General features: G+C 38.8%; 1 protein-coding gene, 2 long non-coding RNA genes and 1 pseudogene across 6 annotated transcripts; all 4 read right to left on the bottom strand.

The window, feature by feature from the left end:
* Positions 1–237: 237 nt before the first annotated feature.
* On the bottom strand, positions 238–5,909 carry LOC311502874. The gene is made up of 9 exons (XR_014699558.1): positions 5,765–5,909; positions 4,373–4,448; positions 3,463–3,500; positions 3,192–3,269; positions 3,013–3,074; positions 2,753–2,814; positions 2,348–2,404; positions 2,113–2,163; positions 238–1,873 (listed from the first exon to the last, which is right to left on the bottom strand). It is a non-coding gene; the product is annotated as an uncharacterized lncRNA (long non-coding RNA).
* Positions 5,910–8,805: 2,896 nt separating this feature from the next.
* LOC311502871 (calpain-2 catalytic subunit-like) lies at positions 8,806–13,814 on the bottom strand. 3 transcript variants are annotated; one of them, XM_084565297.1, is made up of 22 exons: positions 13,794–13,814; positions 13,452–13,713; positions 13,260–13,347; positions 13,027–13,142; positions 12,792–12,925; positions 12,495–12,696; positions 12,341–12,412; positions 12,087–12,172; positions 11,884–11,955; positions 11,520–11,677; positions 11,245–11,402; positions 11,131–11,142; positions 10,795–10,997; positions 10,606–10,651; positions 10,445–10,513; positions 10,301–10,358; positions 10,161–10,216; positions 9,964–10,032; positions 9,795–9,873; positions 9,537–9,650; positions 9,310–9,362; positions 8,806–8,984 (listed from the first exon to the last, which is right to left on the bottom strand). In XM_084565297.1, the coding sequence occupies exons 2-22, from the start codon at positions 13,686–13,688 to the stop codon at positions 8,958–8,960; spliced, it is 2,109 nt and encodes a 702-aa protein (XP_084421423.1). In that variant the 5' UTR covers positions 13,689–13,713; positions 13,794–13,814; the 3' UTR covers positions 8,806–8,957. The 3 variants fall into 3 exon arrangements, with proteins under 3 accessions (XP_084421423.1, XP_084421425.1, XP_084421424.1); XM_084565299.1 differs by having other exon boundaries at positions 11,538–11,677; XM_084565298.1 differs by having other exon boundaries at positions 12,504–12,696.
* Positions 13,815–15,448: 1,634 nt separating this feature from the next.
* LOC311502165 (calpain-11-like) lies at positions 15,449–19,640 on the bottom strand (annotated as a pseudogene). The gene is made up of 9 exons: positions 18,917–19,640; positions 17,462–17,644; positions 17,316–17,382; positions 17,095–17,213; positions 16,864–16,997; positions 16,439–16,613; positions 16,269–16,343; positions 15,690–15,812; positions 15,449–15,454 (listed from the first exon to the last, which is right to left on the bottom strand). The product of its transcript is annotated as a calpain-11-like (transcript).
* Positions 19,641–20,748: 1,108 nt separating this feature from the next.
* Positions 20,749–24,428, bottom strand: LOC311502875. The gene is made up of 9 exons (XR_014699559.1): positions 24,275–24,428; positions 23,556–23,631; positions 22,628–22,665; positions 22,357–22,434; positions 22,175–22,236; positions 21,915–21,976; positions 21,512–21,568; positions 21,291–21,327; positions 20,749–21,051 (listed from the first exon to the last, which is right to left on the bottom strand). It is a non-coding gene; the product is annotated as an uncharacterized lncRNA (long non-coding RNA).
* Between the last annotated feature and the right edge of the window lie 1,296 nt (positions 24,429–25,724).

Here is a 25,724-nt window from a genome sequence, read left to right as displayed (position 1 = left end):
GACGCGTTCAGTCGCCACCTGCTGGACAGGAGTGGGAACATCGTGTCACGTTTAAATATTTTTAAATCCATTTACATCATATATGCGAAAATTATTTTATCTTTTTAGTTTTTTTAGTACATCATTTAGCATCTGATTGAGATACTTAAGTAAGCATATATTTATAGAGAATTTGCTATCTTTTAAATGAGCTTTTATATATATTAAAAATGGAAAGTACTTGTATCAGCCACACTAGTGACTTACTAGTAATGTAGCCAGTTTTATTTATTACTTTAAACTTTTGATACATTTTGCTGTTCGGATGCGCTTTGGCTTATTGAATTAAACTGTGAATATTAAATGACTTGAATTATGCACTGAAATCAAAACTAGGCTTACAAAACCAAGAAGGGCACAGGTTTGCAAATTCAAGATTTTTTTTTCATGTTTTTTCTCATTGTGACGTGTCACCATGCTTGACATTTTTTAATGTGATAATGAAGGCTTTCACCTGTCAGATATCCTGGCAAGTGAAAATCAGACGCTTGTCTAGTGCAGATGAGAGTTGGTCAGATACCAAGTTGTGACACAATATTTCTTTTTCTAGAAATGAGAATTCTCTGAAGTGAGAATGAAGAATTGGCCGTTTGGTTGACAGTTTTAGTTTTGAATGAATTACTTTAAATGTAAATATGGATGGCCACCAGAAGAATGAATCAAGTGAATCTCAGCGGCAGGTCAGAGTAAAAAATATTCAAAAGACTATTGTGACTGGTTTTGAAGAGGATTTGGATGCTGCTTAGTGTTAGAGAATAATTTCTCTTCCTGATAGATAGTTTGTGTAGTTAATGTTAGATTACTGCTGGGGTCAGTTATCTGCCCTATTTTGTCTTTGAGGAAACATGCCAAGGCCATGGTCCCTTTGCCGTCTTCAATCTCACTGTCTGGCTGTCTACAGGCACAGCTGTAGAGTTGGATGATACATGAGAACATGAGAACATGCAGCAATAACACAATTAAAAGGTTTTGCATAAACATGTCAACTCCATGCAGCTCAGAGGCTTGTCTTACCAAAGAATGAACAGACCACATGAGATTTAATTTCAAAGCTGGTTTACCGTTACTTGGAAAAAAACAACCAAAAACCTAAAACCAGCACCATCTTGTCAATATGTCTGCAGGGAGTATGAATTTGTTGGTGCAGTTGTAGCCTGTCTAGTTTTATCAGTTGAAGATCACACTCCACCTCAACCTTCACAATGAGGCTTTTGGCAGAAAAAATGCCTCAAACACAGAATTGGTTTCTTGTTCCTTCCAAGACCTCAGAACCTTCCCCAAACCTCAGACCAGTATTTGCATCTTACTTTAAAACCATCCATCAGCTTCAGCTCACACCTCCTTAAAACACGCTTACAACTGGAGAGCTTTCTCAGCTCTACCTTTTCATTAACCGTGATGTTGCCTTGAGTCAGCACTCTCATGAGGATGTTTAAATGACAGTTCTGAAGGAGAGTGGAGAAAACTAGTAGGTAATCCTCATTTTGGAACACTGGTGAGAAACATTATCCACAGATTATACTTTAAAACATTGGTTCTGTAACTGGCTGCATTTTGACTGGTGAGAAACTAACTGCACTGCAAATAAAAATAAAAGCATGTGTCGATAGTGTCTTAGAAGCGTTGATTTTTGTTTGGCTCCAACATCACGTATATTAACAGACGCTCTCTTTTGAATGTGTGATATTGCATCTCTAACTCAAAAAGTAGTTGGACAGTTGGTTACAAATACATTTTTTTAATTTATTAAACATTGAATCAATGCACTTTTACACAGTAAAATGTTCAACATGCCATCCATCTTCAGAACAATTTCCTTTGGTCCTTTTGCCATCTTCAGAACAGAAACAGCTTGATTAGACACAAAAACTTAATGTTTATGCACTCCAACATCAACTCCACAGAAGAGGTTTATGGTAAAATATTTTCACTACAACCTGTTAATACTGCAATTAGTCAGTTCCCAGCAGAGGACATTACTGGACAGCCTTTCTGAACATTTTATCAGCAGGTATTTGCCTTTGTCTCTAGTTAAAAAGTTAATATTTCTGCTTATGAATGGATATATCTTACCAAATAGTGCATCCAGGTATACTGAGGCAGCATTGCAGCAACCATCTAATTCTGAAGGATGAAAAAACGGGTTTAGTTTGCAAGTAATTTCATTCACATCCTGAGATGTTGCCATTTAATGTTCAGAAAACCGAGAGTCACCACTGAACAATCTGACGGTAATTCCAGCATTTTCAGTTTAGATTTCATCACAACAATTAATCATGACTATTTGTACGGCAGCTTAAAAATCTACCTGTCAAATCAACTTGACTGCAATCATCAGGCGACAGTCACGCTGGCAGAAGTGCACCTGTAATTAAAACAAATATGAGGGGGGAGATAAAGACATCAGAACAGACAAACTGATTTTGAAAACATCCATCGAGTGCAACTTCAAGACTCAGAAAAGAGGATCAGAAAAAAAATCGTCAGTTGTCGCATCAGACGGCACTTCCTATTCCAGGTTTTCATCATTGATAAAGCTGCTCAGGGATTCATTGACCACTGGGCAAAGAAGTTTCAATGAACTCACTAATGTACAACATGAGCATTTTTTGCAATTGTGTTGTATAAACCTGTTCAGACTTTGAAGCCCATTTTCAGGGTACAAAAGTGAGTTCACGAAACAAACGTATGACGCATCTATAATTTAACTTACAGTGATCATCTCAATAGTGCAGCTGGACTGACGATCAGTCACTTCTCAGCAGATCTGAACACCTTAAACAAGAAAAATAATAATTGTGAAACAAAATATTAAGGGAATTCAATACGAAATGTTACTGTCCTTTTGTGTTCAGAAAACCAATGATCACCACTGAACAATCTGCCGGTAATTCCAGCTATATCAGTTTTAGTTTCATCACAACAGAAGTGGCTTCCATTTTATGACAAAATAATGTGAAGATATAAATTTACCTGTATGAAATTAACTGTCAGCCATGCTGCATTAGCTGGGAGCTTAGAGCGACACATGGCAACTTGTAAGAGAATGAAAACGACAACATTAGAGAAGCAACAGAAGGGTAGCTGTATTGTTTGTTAACATCAGTTGTCGGCACTTCATTTTAAGTGTCACTAAAGAAATGTTAACTTACCCATCATTCACACACTGCCATCAGGTGGCGTCTTCTAGCTTTAACACCCTTTATAGCTGCTCACACAGGTTTTCTCAGCTGCAGGAGGAAACATAATAGGATTAGCGCTCTGTGCATTTGTTTTTATAGCAAACAGACCTACATCACATCATGTTCAGAAAACCAAGATACACCACTGAACAATCTGACGGTAATTCCAGCTAATTCAGTTTAGATTTCATCACTACATATCATGCATTTTACTTGAGTAACAAAGCTTTATGAAACTAACCTTAATCTTGTCTTTCCGTCTCCTTGAAGTGGATACATCTGGGACAAAAAAAGAAATCAGGTTTATTAATGACAGCATGTCATTTATCAGCACTGAGAAGCAGGTAGTTTAGGACAGGGGTTTTCAAAGTGGGGGCCGCCAGGGGGCGCCTCAGACAATTGGAGGGAAGATAAGAAAAAAAAAATCAGAAAAATGAAAGAAATATAAAATATTGTTTTTAATCATTATTATAAAATAGAATCTAATTATTTTTTTTAAATCATTATCATAAAACATAATTCTTAATAATATATCATATCTAAATGTTATTTGCCAAGCTCATCTTTCTGATTCCCTGCCAGTCAAAACATCGTTCATGACCTCATAATCTGTGCAGACCCGGTGGTGGCACCATTTATCAAGCTGCTTTGCTCCTCAGGCTAGCATGTAGCTAGCATGTAGCTAGCACAAAATGGCCAGGTTTTTGACAAGAAAGAGACTGAAGGAACAGACCAACAGCCCTGTCGTGGAGGACACTGCTGCTGCTGCTGCTGCTGCTGCAGCTGCAAAAAAAAAAAAACCTAAGAACTCCTGGCCAACTAAAATCAGAAAATATGAGGCAGCACTTATACTAAACAAATGTAGTAGTTATTGAATAGTGAATAAAAGTAAGAAAATACATTATAAAAGATGTTTCTTTACATATTTTGTAGCATTGTCTGAAGGTTTGCAAAGAGGGTCCCCGGCCAGAAGCTAATGCTGTTTGGGGGCCTTGGCATGGAAAAGTTTGGGAACCCCTGGTTTAGGAGACTCAGAACAGTGATAATGAAACATCGTCAGTTGTCGCATCAGACGGCACTTCCTATTCACAGTTTTCATCACCGACAGCTGCATTAAACCAGACAGCTGGGATCACTTCACTGTCACTCACCTCCCGGGGACATAAGGCAACTCAATGATGTGGTATTTGTTAAACTCATGCTGTGAACTAGCAGACCAACGTCCACCTAAGGAGAGAAAGGAAATACAAGTAGTTTTAGAACAAATTGGTCCATAAATTTAGTGCCTAGAACTATGGCCAAGAAATATTTAGTTCAAATTATTATCCGTGAGAAAACTCAGGAGGATTTTCCAATAAGTATGATTTAGCATCATGGTTGACACATTAATGGTCCCTTAACTGTAATTAGTAAAAGTTAATATTGTAGGTTTGGGTCACTAGTAGTAGAGGGATGCAAAACAAAACAAAAACGAAGAATTAGCGGAAGTTCAGATAAAGTATGACTGCTAACCAGTGGTGGACAGTAACGAAGTAAATTTACTTGAGTACTGTACTTAAGTACAGTTTTTGAGTACCTGTACTTGACTTGAGTATTATTTTTGGGGGATACTTTTACTTTTACTCCACTACATTTCTGTTGATGCTCTCGTTACTCGCTACTTCTGAGCTTACTCAACCCATGTTTGAGATTTTTGCCACAAAAAGTGATTCGTTTCTGTTTAAATGTTTGTTGTGTTCACCGCGAACAAATTATATCACGGCCTACAAGAACTCGTCTTCCAACCTGAAAAAGCACGTCGCGGTATGTAAAGTAGCTACTGACGTTAGCTAGCTTAATGTTTGTTAAATTGCTGATGAACATTTTAAACGTAATTGTATGAGCTTGTAGTGTGTGTGTGTGTGTGTGAGAGAGTGTGTGTGTGTGAGTGTGAGTGTGAGTGTGAGAGAGAGAGTGAGTGAGTATCTCCAAGAGAAAGAATGAGGCTGTGGATTGTAGAGAGGATTGTATAATGACAATAAAGCTACTTTCCTTTCCTGTATTTTCTGAGATACTTTTACTTAAGTATTTTTTTAAGCAAATACTTTTACTTTACTTAAGTAATATTTTGACTAAGCTACTTTTACTTGTATTGGAGTAATATTTGACAATGAGTATCTGTACTTTTACTCAAGTAGTGAATGTGTGTACTCTGTCCACCTCTGCTGCTAACCGTCGCTAACTAGAGTTCATTGGAAATTAGAGTTCAGGACCTAAATACTTGTAATTAACTGCATCCTATATCATTTATAAGAGATTCAGCCAGTGGGGAGAACATGGACTAATTTTGAGAAGCTAATAGTACATTCACACATTCGAAGAAAAACGAGATGATAAAGGTCAACCGTCCAATGTTTGTAGTTTAACACACACCTTTACCCAAACGAGACAAATTAAGCACAATATATCATTTTATCTTTTATATTGTGCATCATCACTCCTCTTACCGAACTACATTGCTAACGTTCAACTACCGGATATAAGGAGAAATTGCGTCAACTTACGTGTGTTATTTGAAAAGCAGCGTGGAGTTGCATTTATTTAACTCCACTTTAAAGGTTCAATAAAGACTCCCGCAACACCACGACACCAGACTGAGCACTGAAAAAGTGAAGGACCAACAACCATTGACTGTGGTATGTACTAGCAAACAACGGTTGGCAGCGCTCATGGGCAGCGCTTATAAACTGTAACAGTCGCGGAAATAAGACGTCACTACTTATTTGCTTCTAGCTGCGCGCTACATCGACGTGGAAGACGCGCTCAGTCGCCACCTGCTGGACAGGAGTGGGAACACATGTCACGTTTAAATATTTTTAAAGCCATTTGCATCATATATGCGAAAATTATTTTGTTATCTTTTTAGTTTTTTTAGTACATCATTTAGCATCTGATTGAGATACTTAAGTAAGCATATATTTATAGAGAATTTGCTATCTTTTAAATGAGCTTTTATATATATTAAAAATCTACTTGTACTTGTATCAGCCAGTGACTTACTAGTAATTTAGCCAGTTTTATTTATTACTTTAAACTTTTAATACATTTTGCTGTTCAGATGCGCTTTGGCTTATTGAATTAAACTGTGAATATTAAATTACTTGAATTATGCACTGAAATCAAAACTAGGCTTACAAAACCAAGAAGGGCACAGGTTTGCAAATTCAAGATTTTTTTTTCATGTTTTTTCTCATTGTGACGTGTCACCATGCTTGACATTTTTTAATGTGATAATGAAGGCTTTCACCTGTCAGATATCCTGGCAAGTGAAAATCAGTCGCTTGTCTAGAGCAGATGAGAGTTGGTCAGATACCAAGTTGTGACACAATATTTCTTTTTCTAGAAATGAGAATTCTCAGAAGTGAGAATGAAGAATTGGCCGTTTGGTTGACAGTTTTAGTTTTGAATGAATTACTTTAAATGTAAATATGGATGGCCACCAGAAGAATGAATCAAGTGAATCTCAGCGGCAGGTCAGAGTAAAAAATATTCAAAAGACTATTGTGACTGGTTTTGAAGAGGATTTGGATGCTGCTTAGTGTTAGAGAATAATTTCTCTTCCTGATAGATAGTTTGTGTAGTTAATGTTAGATTACTGCTGGGGTCAGTTATCTGCCCTATTTTGTCTTTGAGGAAACATGCCAAGGCCATGGTCCCTTTGCCGTCTTCAATCTCACTGTCTGGCTGTCTACAGGCACAGCTGTAGAGTTGGATGATAATGTCCTCCGTTCCTGGAAGACAATTTGTATTTCCTAGTTGGTGTGAATGCTTATCTTCATGTTTATGTTCTGTAGCCAATGGATATTAACACATCTCCCCTTTGCTGCCTCGGCCCACCTTTCTAGTATAAGAATCTGAGCTTACTGTTTGTCCCTTAGAATTGAGGTGGACTCATGCACTTATGTTGTGATGACGAAGCTTCTGTTCTCCTTGATCGAGCCTAAATAAACTCCTTCAGCCTAAGACATATGGGACTCTGGTGCTTCTTCTTCTTCATCTGCATCACCACAAATTCCTCCCTAACACTTAGAAGTATTTGTTTTGACAGCTTTACCAGAATTCTCCATCATCGCGCACTTTGAGACACTCCTCCCGCACCTCCTTTTGCACAGTGTCCCACAGCTTTGACCTGCATAGACCTGAAGGACCTCAGCTTCCTTAGGAAATAGATTCTGCTGCAGCCCTTCTTGTACACAGCTGTACTGTTGGTCCTCCAGTTCAGTCTGTTGTCGATGGTCACTCCCACTTAGTTCTGGAGGTTCGGCAAGTGGGTGGATGTTGTCATTGACGACTACCTGCCAGCATACAATAAGCAGCTGCTTCTTGTGAGCTCCAAAGGGGAAAATGAATTCTGGGGTCATCTGCTAGAGAAAGCATATGCCAAGTATGTAACTATCTCACAGTAAAGAATTTGTGGTACAAACACCAGATTCAAGATTTAAAACCTCTGATTCCAAACATATTTCCTCTCTCCTTCAGAGTCTGTGGTTCATATGCAGATATGATTGCTGGGCTGCCATCAGATGTGTGCAAGGAGACAGAGACAGAGACAGAGATCAAGGCAGAGAGGATTACAGAGGCAGAGGTAGGAGGGATACAGAGAGGGAAGACAGGCTAAGGAAAGAACCCCAGAAGGAGAAGGCAGTGAAGAAAGAAGAAAAGGATTCAGAAAAGAAGGAAGCAGTCACTGAAGAAAGAAAGGAAAAAGAAGATGAACAGAAAAGGGAAGGTGAGGAGATAGAGGAACCCGAGAAGAAGGTGAACAAGTTTGCTGAACACATGGCCTACATGGCCAGACAGATGGCACGCTCTGCATGTAAGAGCTACATCGAGAAAGAGGAGGACTAAGAGTTGTCCAGCACACAATGAAAACATACCTGAATTGCACTCAACCTTTTTCTCAGTTGAATGGATAAGATTAACAAATGTTTTTGTTATTTTCTTTATCTTGAATAAATCCCATGGAAAGACAAAACCCAACAAGTTTCTTCTTCTGTCAATCGTTTTGTTACCCAAACCCACTGGTCCTTACTGAGGATTTAAATATTTATAGTTTCAATTACTGCCCAACAACAGCTGAGCTCTGTCGGTTTTAACAAATGTTCCTCAAACCGGTGGGAATGGTGATTTGCTGCGGACTGTTTTCAGCTGTGAATTTATACACACTTGGTAACACTGGTGGGTGTTTCCTGCAACGGTCCAAATGAGATTGAGGTCAATAGCAGGAATAAGCTAAAAATTCTTGTTAGCTGGAACTCTTCATTGCTGGTTACAGTCTTTCCATGGGACAAAAATGATAGTGTAAAAGATTGCCAACATTTTCTTCAAACAACTTTTTGAAACGGTGCTCTGGAGGATGGACTAGTGTGGAATGACGTGTGGTGTTTATTCACTTTTTTATCAGATGTAGTCAGTAATTAATTAATAACATTATCACTTGTTCTCAGTTTCCTCTTTCAGACATTTCCTGTTCTTCAGACATTTTCAGTTCGATATTAAATTCCATATTAAAAGAATGACCATTACAGAAGACAATTCAGAGGAACACATTTTATTGATTCTTTTTCTTTTTCATTGTATTACTGCGTTACTGCGTTACAGTGTTTTCGTACAGGAAGACATCAGTTCTAATAAAAGCAATGCTCGGTTGCAGGAATCTTTTTTCACGTGTCTCCTGACGTCTGTGACAGCTTTGGTCTAGCTGTAGATGGTGTGGATGGACCACTGAAAAAAGAAAAGGCAGTTTAGCATTACTATCTCTAACTGTCTTTATGTTAAGTGCTTTCCATACACAATATAGAAATTTATAATAGTATAACATATAGCAGAAAGGGATGACCCAATACCACATTTATTAATGTCCAATACTGATGCTGCAGCCTCAATATTTGACTATATTTGAATATTTGACTTGTGATATTTATATATGGGAATGTATTAATGCTAGTTTTAGGTCAGATAATATGATTATCTTTTGCATGTTTGTATTAAGTAATGAGGAATACATCAATAGATGGCATCATGTGATAATACACTAAATAATACACACCTCGTCCCAGGTCACAGTCATCGTTCCATTGGTTGATTTGCGATTGAAAGTGTCTGCAAAGCAAAGCACTCAGGTTTATTTAATGCACTATGAGCTTAAACACATTTTGAAATGGATGAACAAAATGGATTTACTTGTTCAGCCCCACAGCCGTCTACATTCTGATCAAATTAACACCAAGTTTTATGTGTTTTTGTAAGCGATGTTAAAGTTGCCAGGTCACTCACCTGATGTGTATTGAAGGCGAAGCATGAGAGTGATGAACTGCTCCAAGGAGGTGGATGAGAATCCCGAATACCGAAACGTCATCATGCTAACCATGGAGTCATTCGTATCAATTCCTGGTATGAACACAAAGAGAAAGTGATGAATACTCCAGTTAGAATATAGATATAACTCCAGATATAAAGGATGTTCCTGTGGTGATTGATTAAACATCTTACTAAGTTATAGCGACGTCCAAAAGCAAAGATAAACAGTCGTACCTGCAGCCTGAATTGCGTTCTGGAGCTCGTATTTAGTCAGAGATCCGTTGCCATTCAGATCAGAGCGGTGGAAGAGATCCTGAGAGAGATTTTTTTAAATCATTAACTGCTCATCACTAAGTATGTGTAATACATCTCAGAGGGATAGAGCTATCATTATCTGGATTACCTTGAATTCATTCATCTTCTTCCAGAGAATGGAGAACTCAGTGTAGGTCATCATCATCCTTTTGTCAAGCTGTGCATGTTAAGGATATCTCATAGAAGACACGACAAACAATTGCAGGTGAGAATGTTTCATTCTGACTGAAATGTTTTTGTTGTTTAGTGAAAAGGACAGGAAACCATTTCAGTATTTAAGGATACATCCACCATAGCAATCATGCTGCTGCAGGTGTCCACACTAAAGCCGCGGTAGGGGCCTGTGATGAAAAAGGAGTCAGAATTTACAACAAATGAATCACGATTTTGAGTGTTTCAAGAGCCAATGTGATAAGTCAACTCACCATGAGGAAACTGGTCATTCAGGAGCTTCTGGAGCTGCATGGCATTCAACTCTCCGTTCTGACAATGGACACAGAAACTATGTTTGATAGAGATCAGAAATGAAAGAGAAAGAAGTGAAGAGAAAGCAAAAAGTAATATCACACCTGATCAGCGTAGCGATTGAACAAGGAACGGCTGACGTCAGTCGTTCCCTCATCTGGAGTTGTAGGGACCTTGAAGAGAACAAAGCTTGTCAGATCATCACAAACATCTGTCTGAGTGAGAGGCTCTAAAGTTTACAAGTTTGTTTCTTTAAATTTCATACCTCTGCTTCCTTGTGGTCATCATCATCTCCCCTTCCAGTATGGGGGCTGGATACAGAGGAGAATGTGTTAAAGTCTTTCTGTTATTTTTGGAAAATGTCTGACTCTCATGGCAATCCTTCAGCATGGCTTAGATACTCAAATGGTGTTTAGAATAAAAGCCTTCGTTGCAGCATCTGAGAAGTCTTTACCTGATCTGAGCGTCGGCCTTGGTGTAGACAGTGAGAACAAACTCTGCATTTGTGTTGGGTTTCATGGTGCAGGGGATGATGACATACTCCCCGGGCTGCAGACTGTGCACCTCAACGACCTCCCTTTCACAACTGTACATCTGTTGGTCCTTCCCACGCCATTTTCCGTCAAAGAAGGAGGGTCCCAGGCGTCCTTGTTTGGTCTGGAATGAATATGGAACTCATTTTATGAAACGAAATTCTTTCCTGAACTTTATTTATTTATGAGCCTATTTGATGATGATTTGATTGTGAACACACAGCCGAAGTGTGATATATGCTCTCCTGTGTACTTACCCCTGGTGGAACCTGTTAAATGTGAAACAGAAATGTCATTATATGATTTTCAGATCATTTTGTCTTATTAAATCATTGCTTGATATTTCACAGACAGTAGTTCAGAATGAACACCTTGAAGATTTTAAGTGCAGTTGGGTGGAACTTTCTCTCCTTGCGATGTTCCTGCTCAGGTTTCTGCATCAGGGAGAGTACGACGTTTTGGTCTCCCCTCTCCTTCTCGTCAATGATTTTCACCTGGATGCGGTACTGAGGATTTGTTGCAAAGGAGGCTACAGGTAATGACAAACATAGAAGCAAATCAAGTTAAAAGAGGGTTAAAAGGTAAAAAGTATGAGAGATAAACCATATTGTTCCCAGTTAGCAGTAAGTGATTGAACTGGACTCACACTTGTTCACGTCGCCACCTGCATTTATCCCTGCAACCCAGCTGCCATCGTAAGTCATGGATTTCCACTGGCAGGTATAGTCGCCGTCAAGGAAGTTAGGATTCTCACAGCAGATAGAAATCATTTTGAAACAGACACAGAAGTCCTTCAGCTCCATCCTGGTAGACATGTAAAATGAAATCAAATGTTAACACTGAGCATATACTTCACTCCAAGTACTGCTACCCGACATCCAAACCAAAATTGTATGCTTGCTTGTTTTTATCATTTGTGAAGGCACCTTGTGAAGTCTTTCCACGCTCATAGTGCATTTTTTTTATAATGTTTATACATTAGTTTATGACAGCGCTGCTGTTTGATTTACCAGAACTCTCCATCTTCATGGTTGAAACACTTCTTCCGATCTTCTTGGCTCACACTTTTCCACATGTCGCAGCTGAGCACAAGAAAGACATCAAGGACTGAACAGTGGAATGGAACGATGGAAAGGACTTCTTTTTGCTTCCTTTCTTCAAAATAATATACACAAATTTATTTTCATTTTCTTTTAGGAATAAATTCAGATACTTGTCGTTCCAATTTCCTTTCCACTCCGTATCTCCATAAGGGTTCATGATTTGCAGCAGCCTTACTTTGGAGCCGTAATAACTGACCTGGTAAATAAATAAATAAATAAATAAAAATCAGAAACTTGGAATACTTCTAGAACTGTATGAGCAACCAGTGCAAAAATAATACTGTCAAAATCTTGCTAATTAAGCTCTTGTGGCTTTCATTTTGAGACTAATTCTTGCATATACTTTTGCAGCGTCACTGTTTACCTCAGTCACAGCTGTGATGGAATAAGCATGTGCATCCACCAATCCAGTCTCAACGTTGTTGTCCATCATCCTCTGAAAGAGACAGAGATGGAAAACTAAGTTTAAAAGTCCTAAACAAAGGTGTGATTAAGAAAAATCTAACAAGAATTCTTACAATTTTTACCCCTTTCAGGTCAGTCCCACAGCAAATCATTGAATTGCACCCAGTGGCTCTGCTCAGCTGAAGCCACAGCTCGTCAACATGACTGAAGGAGTGCCCTTCCTTAAAATTGTAATAAATGCTCACACCTCCGGTGAAATCCTTGCAGGCATCTGATGGCATGCCAAAATTCATATCTGCATATGAACCACAGACTCTGAAGGAGAGAGGAAACATGTTTGGAATCAGAGGTTTTAAATCTTGATTCTGGTGTTTGTACCACAAATTCTTTACTGTGAGATAGTTACATACTTGGCATATGCTTTCTCCAGCAGAGGAGCCCAGAACTCATTTTCCCCTTTGAATTTCACAAGCAGCAGCTCTTTATTGTTTGTTGGCAGGTAGTCGTCAATGACAACATCCACCCACTTGCCGAACCTCCAGAACTGAGGACAAAAACTAATTAATAACCACAATCTATCGTTCCAAAGTATCATGAAAGAATCTCTTTGACACACTGAAATAAACCATTAGATTAATTCTTTACCCTGAAGTGAAATATTCCTGCATAGTTATTGAAGGACTGGTCCATGGGCACAACTTGAGCCATCAGGTGTTCGTGGAAAGTCAGTGAAGAAATTGCCGCAAGAAACCAGCAGTTACCTGGTAGGTGAAGAAAGCAAATACTTCTCTTAAGTACTGCCACATAGTTCTCATTTACACCTAAACAAGTCAGTCTTTTTTGTTGTCTTCAGCTTTAAGCCAGAAATCTTTCCTTACCCACACGGCCTTGGCTAAAGTCAAATCTAGAGGCTCCTTCTGTACAGAAAATTGGTTCGGAGTTGATGTTGCGTGCTCTCAAGATTTCCTGGACAAGACAGTAGACAAAATTAACGTGATGCTGACAAGAATTTAAATGCACATACAGAGGAAAAACAGGAGAAAAAAAAAACCCAGTCTGAATCATGTTACCGAAGGACGAAGCCATTCCACGTCATTATCCGGCAAGTCGCTCAAACCTAGGTCACCCAAGGAAGCGCTGTTGGGTGGGAAGGTTCTGTCCAGAAACAGCCGTCCCTCGCGGAGGTTGTCATCTTTCAGCTGCGCATAGTCTTGGTTTTTGTACTTGGCAGGGTTAGACGGGCTTCCCTCACTACCATCTTGGTAGCGGAGGTTGATGATAGAGGTGCAGGTTGCAGATGAAGGCATGTTGACCAAAGGCTTCAGAGGGACTCTGAAATACAAAAAGAAATATTAAATGAGAGTGGAATTTAAAATGCATAAACAGATTCAGAGATGAACACAGAGGATTACCTGAGAGATGGGGACAACCAAGAGCTGGTTCTCTGGTCTGTGCAGTGCACTGCTCCTTTCTTATATTCACACTGTGTTACGTAAGTGGTGAGTTAATTGTGCCCTCAAGGTAACAGGGAGGCCACAATGGGAGGGGAGAAAATATCTGATATTCTGGTCTCTCTTGACATGTAGTGTTTTGTTAATTTATACTCAAAGGCAGACACAACTTGCAGGTTAGCAACCAGATGTGAAACTATTTATTTATTTTTACCTGTCTTACTTTTGTTTCGTATCTCCTCTAACTGTGGCCCTGAATCAATCCATTGAGTATTAATCTTTCTACTGCTTTAAGTGAATAAACTTGGATGGATGTTTGTTTCGTGCTTTGTAGTAATTTCAATGAACATGACAAATTTGTTGTGTCTGGCTAAACTGACTGTATATCATGGACAGAACAGAGAAATCTGCATCTTTACCTATCAAACTAGTCTCAAATCATTTTTTTTAAACTAACACAACACACACACATAAATAAAAACCTGTGAGATATAAATATACCATTTTGAATAAAGAGAAGAAGGATCTTCTGATTTGGGAGTTGAATTATGGTAGGCAAAGCCTGTGAGCGCATGAGAATGAAACAATAATAGTGGGTTGTATGTGAGTTATGGATGCTATAAAATCTAGTCCAAATAACTTGTTTATGTCATTCATTCATTCATCTTCTGTAACTGCTTATTCCTGTTAAGGGTCGCGGGACCTGCTGGAGCCTATCCCAGCTGTCATCGGGCGAGAGGCGGGGTACACCCTGGACAGGTCGCCAGTCTATCGCAGGGCTAACACAGAGAGACAGACAAGCATTCACCAACCAAAAACTATAGCAGCTAATACAAATACAATATATACCATAAAAGCACCTAGTAGCACACAAATGAAGTAATTGGTACAGTGAAGAATAGCAGTATTTTAAAACAGTAATCATTAAACAATGGTGCAAATGGTATCCATGTTAGTGCAAATGTGCCGATTGAGTTTCGGTGGGGATTATTGCACAACAGTCTATGAAGGAGAGATTGAAGGTGTGAGGAATTTGATGGCTTAAGGGCAGTAGCTGTTTTTTAATCTATTAGTTCTGGATTTGATTTCTCTGTATCTTCCCAGAAGGCAGTGTGGTGAACAGTCTGCATCCAGGAACGGTGTGATCCTTGGAAATGTAACTGGCTTTCTTCTGGAGCCAGCCCGTGCAGATGTCTCTGTTTTTTTGCAATGTAAAAATTGTAAAAAAACAAGAATCTTTTATCATAGGTGCCCAACCTCCTTTTTTGGGGGTTTTTTGGTTCAAAACAATTAAATGTTACTGCTAATATGCAAATAGTCAAAAGGAATTGCAACCCACAGTAGTAATAATAATTCCTCTGCCAGCAAGTGCTGACAGGAATGGGCCTTCTAAATATGTACGCTTTTCACATTTTCTCCTTCCATTTTCAGCTTTACTGTTGCCCTCAGAACAAATCATGTCATGACAGAAAATTCTGTGACTATGACTATGACTTGTATCTGTGAAGGTTCTCAGTCATCCATGTCATGGTATATCCAAAAAAGGTTTAAAAAAGGCAACTGGACTTGTAGAGTTTTTTTGAGAAGACGTTTCACCACTCATCTGAGTAGCTTCTTTAGTTCTAGGGGACAGGTGGGAAGTTGAGGTTTGAATAGGAACTCCGACTGAAACTTGCCAGAAACCGGTGCAGCTAATTTAATATTTATTTAATACAAAGTTAATATAAATGATTCTTTGTTTACCTTTGGTGGCAACGGTTTAGAAGGAAGGACCAGGATAAGAGATTAGTTATTTCATTTAAATTCAACACATTGATTGATCATTAACTCACATATCAGCAAACACAAACCACTGACCTTGTAGATGGTGAAGCCAATTTCGTGATATTTGACTTTGTTGCGGTATTCCTCATCAGGTTTCTGCAGCAGAGACAATAAGACGTTCTTGTCTCCCTGGTACTCTGTTATTGTGAGACGGTACTGTGGATTGGTCCAAAACTCCTCTGAGGAAAAATATGAGGTGGTTAATTGGTTATTTTTCATAGGTTTTATGGCTGAGAAAGACAAAATAGTGTGACAGTGAGCATTTCAGAGTCTTTACTAGGAGTACTACAACTGTGTTTGTGTTATGTAAAGTAATGAATACTAATCTTAACTTCCTAGATAAACTGAAGAAGACAGAACTAAGAATACTAACTAAAGGAGTTAATGTTTATGAAATATTATTATGAGAACCTAACCCGTTTCAGTATCGCACGTTCACTTTGCTCCCTTGACTCTCGACCTGTTGAATTACATGCACAAAATAAACAAACTAACAATAAAAAGATAAAATCCCCCCAAAAATTATTGACTCAACTGAAGTGGGTTTTACATCTGAACCGTATTGAAACATGGTATTTATGTTGGAAGAAAAAGACTGTGTTAAGTACAAACCTGCCGGACTCCTGTGACAGCGAAGGCGTGACCTTCCAGTAGACCAAAATCTTTATCTATTTGTGTTCCTTTTTCCTGAAACAGATGTATTTCACAGATGTACGGAGGTTGTTGATTTTTTTCCGCACCCTTTATCTTCTAATATAATGAAACATATGTCTATCACTTACGTCTCCAAAAGTCCCACATCCCATCATAGTTTGGCACTTGATGGCCCTGTTCATAACATCCCACAGGTCAGGTTGACTTTTGGACAGGATGTTGTTCATGTGAACACCCCCACCAAAGTCCTTGAAGGCCTCGGGTGGGTTGCCAGCGATCATGTCTGCATAGGATCCACAAATCCTGACGTAAAAAATTGATAATAATAATAATAATAATAATAACAATAATTGTAACCCTTAATTGTCCCACAATGGGGAAATTTCAGTTCCTGCTGTTTGACCCATCCATTTGTTCACACAGTAGTGTGTACAGTTTGAGCAGTATCTTTGAATGTAGCAGAATGTTGATTTTGGTGCTGATCCACAAAAAACTCTAAACAAACTGAGATTTGCTCAGGGTGTATTTACAGTGTGTATAGATTATCACGTACTTAGCATATGCTTTCTCCAGAAGGGGAGCCCAGAAATCTTTTGAAGATTTGCAGGAAACTGACACCAGTTTCTTGTTGCTTAGCGGCAGCAAGTCATCGATGACAACATCCGCCCATTTTCCAAATCTCCAAAACTTGAAAGAAGCATTGACATTCGTACAAAGCTAAATATTTCCACCTTAAAAATACACTTGAAAATGAAAAAGATCTTGTGAGTTTGTATATATTTACCCTGAAGTGAAATATTCCAGCGTAGTTATCCTTGAAGCTTTGGTCCTAAGGCACCACTTGCATCATCAGTGGCTCACGGAAAGTCAGAGCGCCAAGAGATGAAAGGAACCAGCAATTGGCTGGATACAAGCACAGAGCACACAACTGCAGTTGAATTATTTCATGAAGCTTTTGCCTTTTTACGTGGGCTTTACAGTACATACATACATAAGTTTGCATACCAACTCCTTGTTTGAAGTCAAACCTTGAAGTCCCGTCCACAACATATGAAGGATCAGGGTTAAAATCCTGTAAAAGGTCAGAGTCATTTGGGTCTTTCTTTTTTTTTTTTTGTCCTCTTTTATAAACATTGGACAAGTTTACTTACATGTGGTCAGAGCCACTCCACCTCGTTGAGCTCTTCAGCTGTCTTAACCTCCAGTTTTCCCAGAGTTGAGGTTTGCTGGGAACATTTCATCCTCAAAGTTCCTCCCCTCATTGAGCAGAGTATCTTCGATGTTCTTGTAATCTTGGCCTTTACATTTCACAGGGTTCAAGGGGCTTCCCTCACCTTCAGCATAAACCTCAGTTCATAAATGCAATGTTGGATCAAGTCAATCAACCTCAGGACTCAGGACTAAAAGTACTTAAAGTACTTAAAATGGTACTTTAACTTTAGGTCTTTCAGTCTTTTCAGACATTAAAAGAACTTGAGTTTACAATAGTCATGTCTGTGTCTATTATTGATTCAGTCGTCCACTAAAATCCATTTAAATTGAAAAATGTTGCTTTTTGGGGCAAATCTTGTTATGCAATTAAAATGTGATTAATCGAGATTAATTACAAAGCCTCTAATTAATTATTTTTTTAATCGAGTACCATCCCGACCAAATTTATAATCTTGACACGCTTATTAACAGCGAGGCCGAATTCATCCACTTGAGCCTTCCCTTTGTGAAAGGTAAAGCCTTTGTTTGTTTTGCATCTAAACCTCGGTTCCTGAAGGCAATGCTGGATCAAGTCAGTCAACCTCAGGACTGATGCACGTCAAACATGTTGTAACATTCAGTGAACAATAATTTGCATACTTCTGCAACATCTCTTTTGCAGAAAAGGAGGGATACTATGATACGTTTATCTCTTCTTACCCCATCAACCCTGGAGATACTCAGCAAGGGCATTTGCTACAAGTAAATCAGTCATTGTCTATCTGTTATAAACACGACTGTGCCTCACGTTTCCAAACAGAACATTGTATTGTGATGGAGGGAAACATGGCACTGGAACTAAGTTAGCATCAGAAATCAAACGGTTATTCTAAGCAAAGAGGAGCATTCTCAGAGTCAAATCAGACTGGAGGTTTGTAAGGGGTGTGGAGCTCTGAAAAGCTGCAGAAACTGAACTAATTACATCCAAAGCACAGTCACAATGCTGTGGTCTAATAGAATGTTAGAGGAAGAGAAAAGGTCTCCAAAGCAGACACTTGAGTTGGGTTAAGACATACAGGTATTTCAAAGACAATACTGGACTCATCCCGAGTTTGGTCAATTCAATTCAATAATTTATTGCCATATCAACACAGTTGATTGGAATTTGTCTTAGTTCCATTCCAGTTAAAAGGACAGAACATACAGTACATGAGAAACAATCACATAGACAATCATTCAAACCAATAAACAGCTGTAAGAATTTAAAACTTTTAAAACTTCCCAAGTGTCTTGTGCAGTTCAGTAGAGTGTATTTAAAAGAGGTCATTTAGAAGCATTGAGGAGCCTAATAGTGGCAGGGTAGGTACTGTTACAAAAACGGGATGTTTTACCCCTAAGGCTTTGGACTCTTCTACCAGAGGGCAGTAGTTTGAAGAGGTACCTGGCAGGGTGGGAGGGGTCATCCAGTACTTTCCGGGCTTTATGTCTGGCCCGTGTGGCGTAGATAGAAGCTACAGGTGGAATTGCATGTCCAATGATTTTGGAAGCGGAACGCACCACCTTCTCCAACTGCTTCCTCTCTGAAGAGGTGGTGTTACCGTACCAGACAGTGATGGAAAAAGATAGCACACTTTCCACTGTAGCTCTATAAAATTGGAGCATTGCATCCCTAGCTACACCAAACTTCCTGAGCCTGCGCAGAAAGTGAAGCCTCTGGTGGGCTTTGCTTATGATGAGGTTGGTGTTGACCTCCCACTTTAGAGACTGACATATTGTGGTGCCAAGGAATTTAAAACTGGACACTCTCTCCACTGCCTGGTCATTGATGATCAGAGGGGAATGAACTAACCTGTTTTTCCTGAAATCTATGATTAGTTCCTTTGTCTTATTGACATTTAAAAATAAGTTGTTCCCCTTACACCATACCTCTAAGGCTGCCACCTCAGATCTGTAGTCTGACTCGCAATTGTTACTGATCAGTCCTACAACTGTTGTGTCATCAGCATATTTAAAGATTTTAACATTGTCAGAATGGGACACACAGTCATTGGTGTAGAGAGAATAGAGCAGAGGAGAGAGGACACACCCCTGTGGGGCCCCGGTGTTGATAGTACTGGATTTGGAGAACAGGTTGCCCATTTTCACAACCTGCCACCCCGAAAGAACCACAGACACCTCATATGCAGTATATCTGTCTGTATCCTTGGACTAATCTACTGTTTCTCTTTGTTCCACATTTAACTGTATTGTTCTCCAGACTGTGGTCATTTAAGATTGGGACAGTGACTGTACAGACTTCTACCAATTATATATGTAACTTGTATTATGTATTTTTTCACACAGTGAAACATGTGAATTATCATGTCTGTATCTTTGCTGCTCTGGAGTTGGACATCTGCACCACATCAATCCCACCCTAGCTTTTAATTTTCAGGAACTTAAACCTTCCGGTTTGCATTTTTGTGGACAAGGATTCTTACTGCAGCAGGATACTGGACCCAAGCTTTGCAAGAACTTCAAGACCAAAGAGGCCAACTGTCAGATTTTCCTCCATTTGACTTTAACCCCTCTGAACATTTATAAAGGCACTTGAAGACTAACATTGTTGACATCTCTGAAAGCCCCCCCCCCCCCCAAGACACTGTGAGAACATGCAGCTGTAACATAAAAGGTTTTGCACAAACATGTCAACTCCATGCAGCTCAGAGGCTTGTCTTACCAAAGAATGAACAGACCACATGAGAATTAATTTCAAAGCTGGTTTACCGTTACTTGGAAAAAAAAAAAAAAAAAAAAAAAAAAAAACTAAAACCAGCACCATCTTGTCAATATGTCTGCAGGGAGTATGAATTTGTTGGTGCAGTTGTAGCCTGTCTAGTTTTATCAGTTGAAGATCACACTCCACCTCAACCTTCACAATGAGGCTTTTGGCAGAAAAAATGCCTCAAACACAGAATTGGTTTCTTGTTCCTTCCAAGACCTCAGAACCTTCCCCAAACCTCAGACCAGTATTTGCATCTTACTTTAAAATCATCCATCAGCTTCAGCTCACACCTCCTTAAAACACGCTTACAACTGGAGAGCTTTCTCAGCTCTACCTTTTCATTAACCGTGATGTTGCCTTGAGTCAGCACTCTCATGAGGATGTTTAAATGACAGTTCTGAAGGAGAGTGGAGAAAACTAGTATGTAATCCTCATTTTGGAACACTGGTGAGAAACATTATCCACAGATTATACTTTAAAACATTGGTTCTGTAACTGGCTGCATTTTGACTGGTGAGAAACTAACTACACTGCAAATAAAAATAAAAGCATGTGTCGATAGTGTCTTAGAAGCGTTGATTTTTGTTTGGCTCCAACATCACGTATATTAACAGACGCTCTCTTTTGAATGTGTGATATTGCATCTCTAACTCAAAAAGTAGTTGGACAGTTGGTTACAAATACATTTTTTAAATTTATTAAACATTGAATCAATGCAGTTTCACACAGTAAAATGTTTAACATGCCATCCATCTTCAGAACAATTTCCATTGGTCCTTTTGCCATCTGCAGAACAGAAACAGCTTGATTAGACACAAAAACTTAATGTTTATGCACTCCAACATCAACTCCACAGAAGAGGTTTATGGTAAAATATTTTCACTACAACCTGTTAATACTGCAATTAGTCAGCTCCCAGCAGAGGACATTACTGGACAGCCTTTCTGAACATTTTATCAGCAGGTATTTGCCTAGGTCTCTAGTTAAAAAGTTAATATTTCTGCTTATGAATGGATATATCTTACCAAATAGTGCATCCAGCATTGCAGCAACCATCTAATTCTGAAGGTTGAAAAAAAAGGTTTAGTTTGCAAATAATTTCATTCACACCGTGAGATGCTGCCATTTAATGTTCAGAAAACCGAGAGTCACCACTGAACAATCTGACGGTAATTCCAGCATTTTCAGTTTAGATTTCATCACAACAACTAATCATGACAATTTGTACGGCAGCTTAAAAATCTACCTGTCAAATCAACTTGACTGCAAACATCAGGCAACAGTCACGCTGGCAGAAGTGCACCTGTAATTAAAACAAATATGGGGGGGGGGAATAAAGACATCAGAACATGCAAATTGATTTAGAAAACATCCATTGTGTGCAACTTTAAGACTCAGAAAAGTGGATCAGAAACAAATCGTCAGTTGTCGCATCAGACGGCACTTCCTATTCCAGGTTTTCATCATTGATAAAGCTGCTCAGGGATTCATTGACCACTGGGCAAAAGTTTCAATGAACCCACTAATGTACAACATGAGCATTTTTTGCAATTGTGTTGTATAAACCTGTTCAGACTTTGAAGCCCATTTTCAGTGTACGAAAGTGAGTTCACGAAACAAACGTATGACGCACCTATAATTTAACTTACAGTGATCATCTCAATAGTGCAGCTGGACTGACGATCAGTCACTTCTCAGCAGATCTGAACACCTTAAACAAGAAAAATAATAATTGTGAAACAAAATATTAAGGGAATTCCATACGAAATGTTACTGTCCTTTTGTGTTCAGAAAACCAATGATCACCACTGAACAATCTGCCGGTAATTCCAGCTATATCAGTTTTAGTTTCATCACAACAGAAGTGGCTTCCATTTTATGACAAAATAATGTGAAGATATAAATTTACCTGTATGAAATGAACTGTCAGCCATGCTGCATTAGCTGGGAGCTTAGAGCGACACATGGCAACTTGTAAGAGAATGAAAACGACAACATTAGAGAAGCAACAGAAGGGTAGCTGTATTGTTTGTTAACATCAGTTGTCGGCACTTCATTTTAAGTGTCACTAATGAAGACCTGTTAACTTACCCATCATTCACACACTGCCATCAGGTGGCGTCTTCTAGCTTTAACAGCCTTTATAGCTGCTCACACAGGTTTTCTCAGCTGCAGGAGGAAACATAATAGGATTAGCGCTCTGTGCATTTGTTTTTATAGCAAACAGACCTGCATCACGTCATGTTCAGAAAACCAAGATACACCACTGAACAATCTGACGGTAATTCCAGCTAATTCAGTTTAGATTTCATCACTACATATCATACATTTTACTTGAGTAACAAAGCTTTATGAAACTAACCTTAATCTTGTCTTTCCGTCTCCTTGAAGTGGATACATCTGGGACAAAAAAAAGAAAAGAAATCAGGTTTATTAATGACAGCATGTAATTTATCAGCACTGAGAAGCAGGTAGTTTAGGACAGGGGTTTTCAAAGTGGGGGCCGCCAGGGGGCGCCTCAGACAATTGGAGGGAAGATAAGAAAAAAAATCTGAAAAATGAAAGAAATATAAAAAAAATTGTTTTTAATCATTATTATAAAATAGAATCTAATTATTTTTTTAAATCATTATCATAAAACATAATTCTTAATAATATATCATATCTAAATGTTATTTGCCAAGCTCATCTTTCTGATTCCCTGCCAGTCAAAACATCGTTCATGACCTCATAATCTGTGCAGACCCGGCGGTGGGACCATTTATCAAGCTGCTTTGCTCCTCAGGCTAGCATGTAGCTAGCATGTAGCTAGCATGTAGCTAGCATGTAGCTAGCACAAAATGGCCAGGTTTTTGACAAGAAAGAGACCGAAGGAACAGACCAACAGCCCTGTCGTGGAGGACACTACTGCTGCTGCTGCTGCTGCTGCTGCAAAAAACCCTAAGAACTCCTGGCCAACTAAAATCAGAAAATATGAGGCAGCACTTATACTAAACAAATGTAGTAGTTATTGAATAGTGAATAAAAGTAAGAAAATACATTATAAAAGATGTTTCTTTACATATTTTGTAGCATTGTCTGAAGGTTTGCAAAGGGGGTCCCCGGCCAGAAGCTAATGCTGTTTGGGGGCCTTGGCATGGAAAAGTTTGGGAACCCCTGGTTTAGGAGACTCAGAACAGTGATAATGAAACATCGTCAGTTGTCGCATCAGACGGCACTTCCTATTCACAGTTTTCATCACCGACAGCTGCATTAAACCAGACAGCTGGGATCACTTCACTGTCACTCACCTCCAGGGGACATAAGGAGACTCAATGATGTGGTATTTGTTAAACTCATGCTGTGAACGAGCAGACCAACGTCCACCTAAGGAGAGAAAGGAAATGCAAGTAGTTTTAGAACAAATTGGTCCATAAATTTAGTGCCTAGAACTATGGCTAAGAAATATTTAGTTCAAATTATTATCCGTGAGAAAACTCAGGAGAATTTTCTAATAAGTATGATTTAGCATCATGGTTGACACATTAATGGTCCCTTAACTGTAATTAGTAAAAGTTAATATTGTAGGTTTGAGTCACTGCAGTAGTGGAGGGATGCAAAACAAAACAAAAACGAAGAATTAGCGGAAGTTCAGATAAAGTATGACTGCTAACCGTCGCTAACTAGAGTTCATTGGAAATTAGAGTTCAGGACCTAAATACTTGTAATTAATTGCATCCTATCTCATTTATAAGAGATTCAGCCAGTGGGGAGAACATGGACTAATTCTGAAAAGCTAATATAAGTAGATGTAGGCCCATACATAGTAGTACATTCACACTTGTCGAAGAAAAACGAGATGATAAAGACAACAAAGGTGTTTGTAGTTTAACACACACCTTTACCCAAACGAGACAAATTAAGCACAATATATCATTTTATCTTTTATATTGTGCATCATCACTCCTCTTACCGAACTACATTGCTAACGTTCAACTACCGGATATAAGGAGAAATTGCGTCAACTTACGTGTGTTATTTGAAAAGCAGCGTGAAGTTGCATTTATTTAACTCCACTTTAAAGGTTCAATAAAGACTCCCGCAACACCACGACACCAGACTGAGCACTGAAAAAGTGAAGGACCAGCAACCATTGACTGTGGTATGTACTATACTAGCAAACAACAGTTGGTTGGCAGCGCTCATGGGCAGCGCTTTTAAACTGTAACAGTCGCGGAAATAAGACGTCACTACTTATTTGCTTCTAGCTGCGAGCTACATCGACGTGGAAGACGCGCTCAGTCGCCACCTGCTGGACAGGAGTGGGAACACATGTCACGTTTAAATATTTTTAAACCCATTTGCATCATATATGCGAAAATTATTTTATCTTTTTAGTTTTTTTAGTACATCATTTAGCATCTGATTGAGATACTTAAGTAAGCATATATTTATAGAGAATTTGCTATCTTTTAAATGAGCTTTTATATATATTAAAAATCTACTTGTACTTGTATCAGCCAGTGACTTACTAGTAATTTAGCCAGTTTTATTTATTACTTTAAACTTTTAATACATTTTGCTGTTCAGATGCGCTTTGGCTTATTGAATTAAACTGTGAATATTAAATTACTTGAATTATGCACTGAAATCAAAACTAGGCTTACAAAACCAAGAAGGGCACAGGTTTGCAAATTCAAGATTTTTTTTTCATGTTTTTTCTCATTGTGACGTGTCACCATGCTTGACATTTTTTAATGTGATAATGAAGGCTTTCACCTGCCGGATATCCTGGCAAGTGAAAATCAGTCGCTTGTCTAGTGCAGATGAGAGTTGGTCAGATACCAAGTTGTGACACAATATTTCTTTTTCTAGAAATGAGAATTCTCAGAAGTGAGAATGAAGAATTGGCCGTTTGGTTGACAGTTTTAGTTTTGAATGAATTACTTTAAATGTAAATATGGATGGCCACCAGAAGAATTAATCAAGTGAATCTCAGCGGCAGGTCAGAGTAAAAAATATTCAAAAGACTATTGTGACTGGTTTTGAAGAGGATTTGGATGCTGCTTAGTGTTAGAGAATAATTTCTCTTCCTTATAGATAGTTTGTGTAGTTAATGTTAGATTACTGCTGGGGTCAGTTATCTGCCCTATTTTCTCTTTGAGGAAACATGCCAAGGCCATGGTCCCTTCGCCGTCTTCAGTCTCACTGTCTGGCTGTCTACAGGCACAGCTGTAGAGTTGAATGATAATGTCCTCCGTTCCTGGAAGACAATTTGTATTTCCTAGTTGGTGTGAATGCTTATCTTCACGTTTATGTTCTGTAGCCAATGGATATTAACACATCTCCCCTTTGCTGCCTCGGCCCACCTTTCTAGTATAAGAATCTGAGCTTACTGTTTGTCCCTTAGAATTGAGGTGGACTCATGCACTTATGTTGTGATGACGAAGCTTCTGTTCTCCTTGATCGAGCCTAAATAA

The sequence above is a fragment of the Chelon labrosus genome, assembly GCF_963514085.1.
Source record: "Chelon labrosus genome assembly, chromosome: 17".
Lineage (NCBI taxonomy): Eukaryota > Metazoa > Chordata > Actinopteri > Mugiliformes > Mugilidae > Chelon > Chelon labrosus.
This window is presented reverse-complemented; position numbering and strand designations above follow the sequence as displayed.

Bases quoted from the DNA above. Each gene is read 5' to 3' on its own strand.
- LOC311502871 (XM_084565297.1), bottom strand. From the start codon at position 13,688: ATGCCTTCATCTGCAACCTGCACCTCTATCATCAACCTCCGCTACCAA. The intron at 13,143-13,259 runs GTAAGGAAAGAT...TTCACCTACCAG, and splicing joins CTTTAGCCAAGGCCGTGTGG to GTAACTGCTGGTTTCTTGCG. The intron at 12,926-13,026 runs GTAAAGAATTAA...TTTTGTCCTCAG, and splicing joins CAGGAATATTTCACTTCAGG to TTCTGGAGGTTCGGCAAGTG.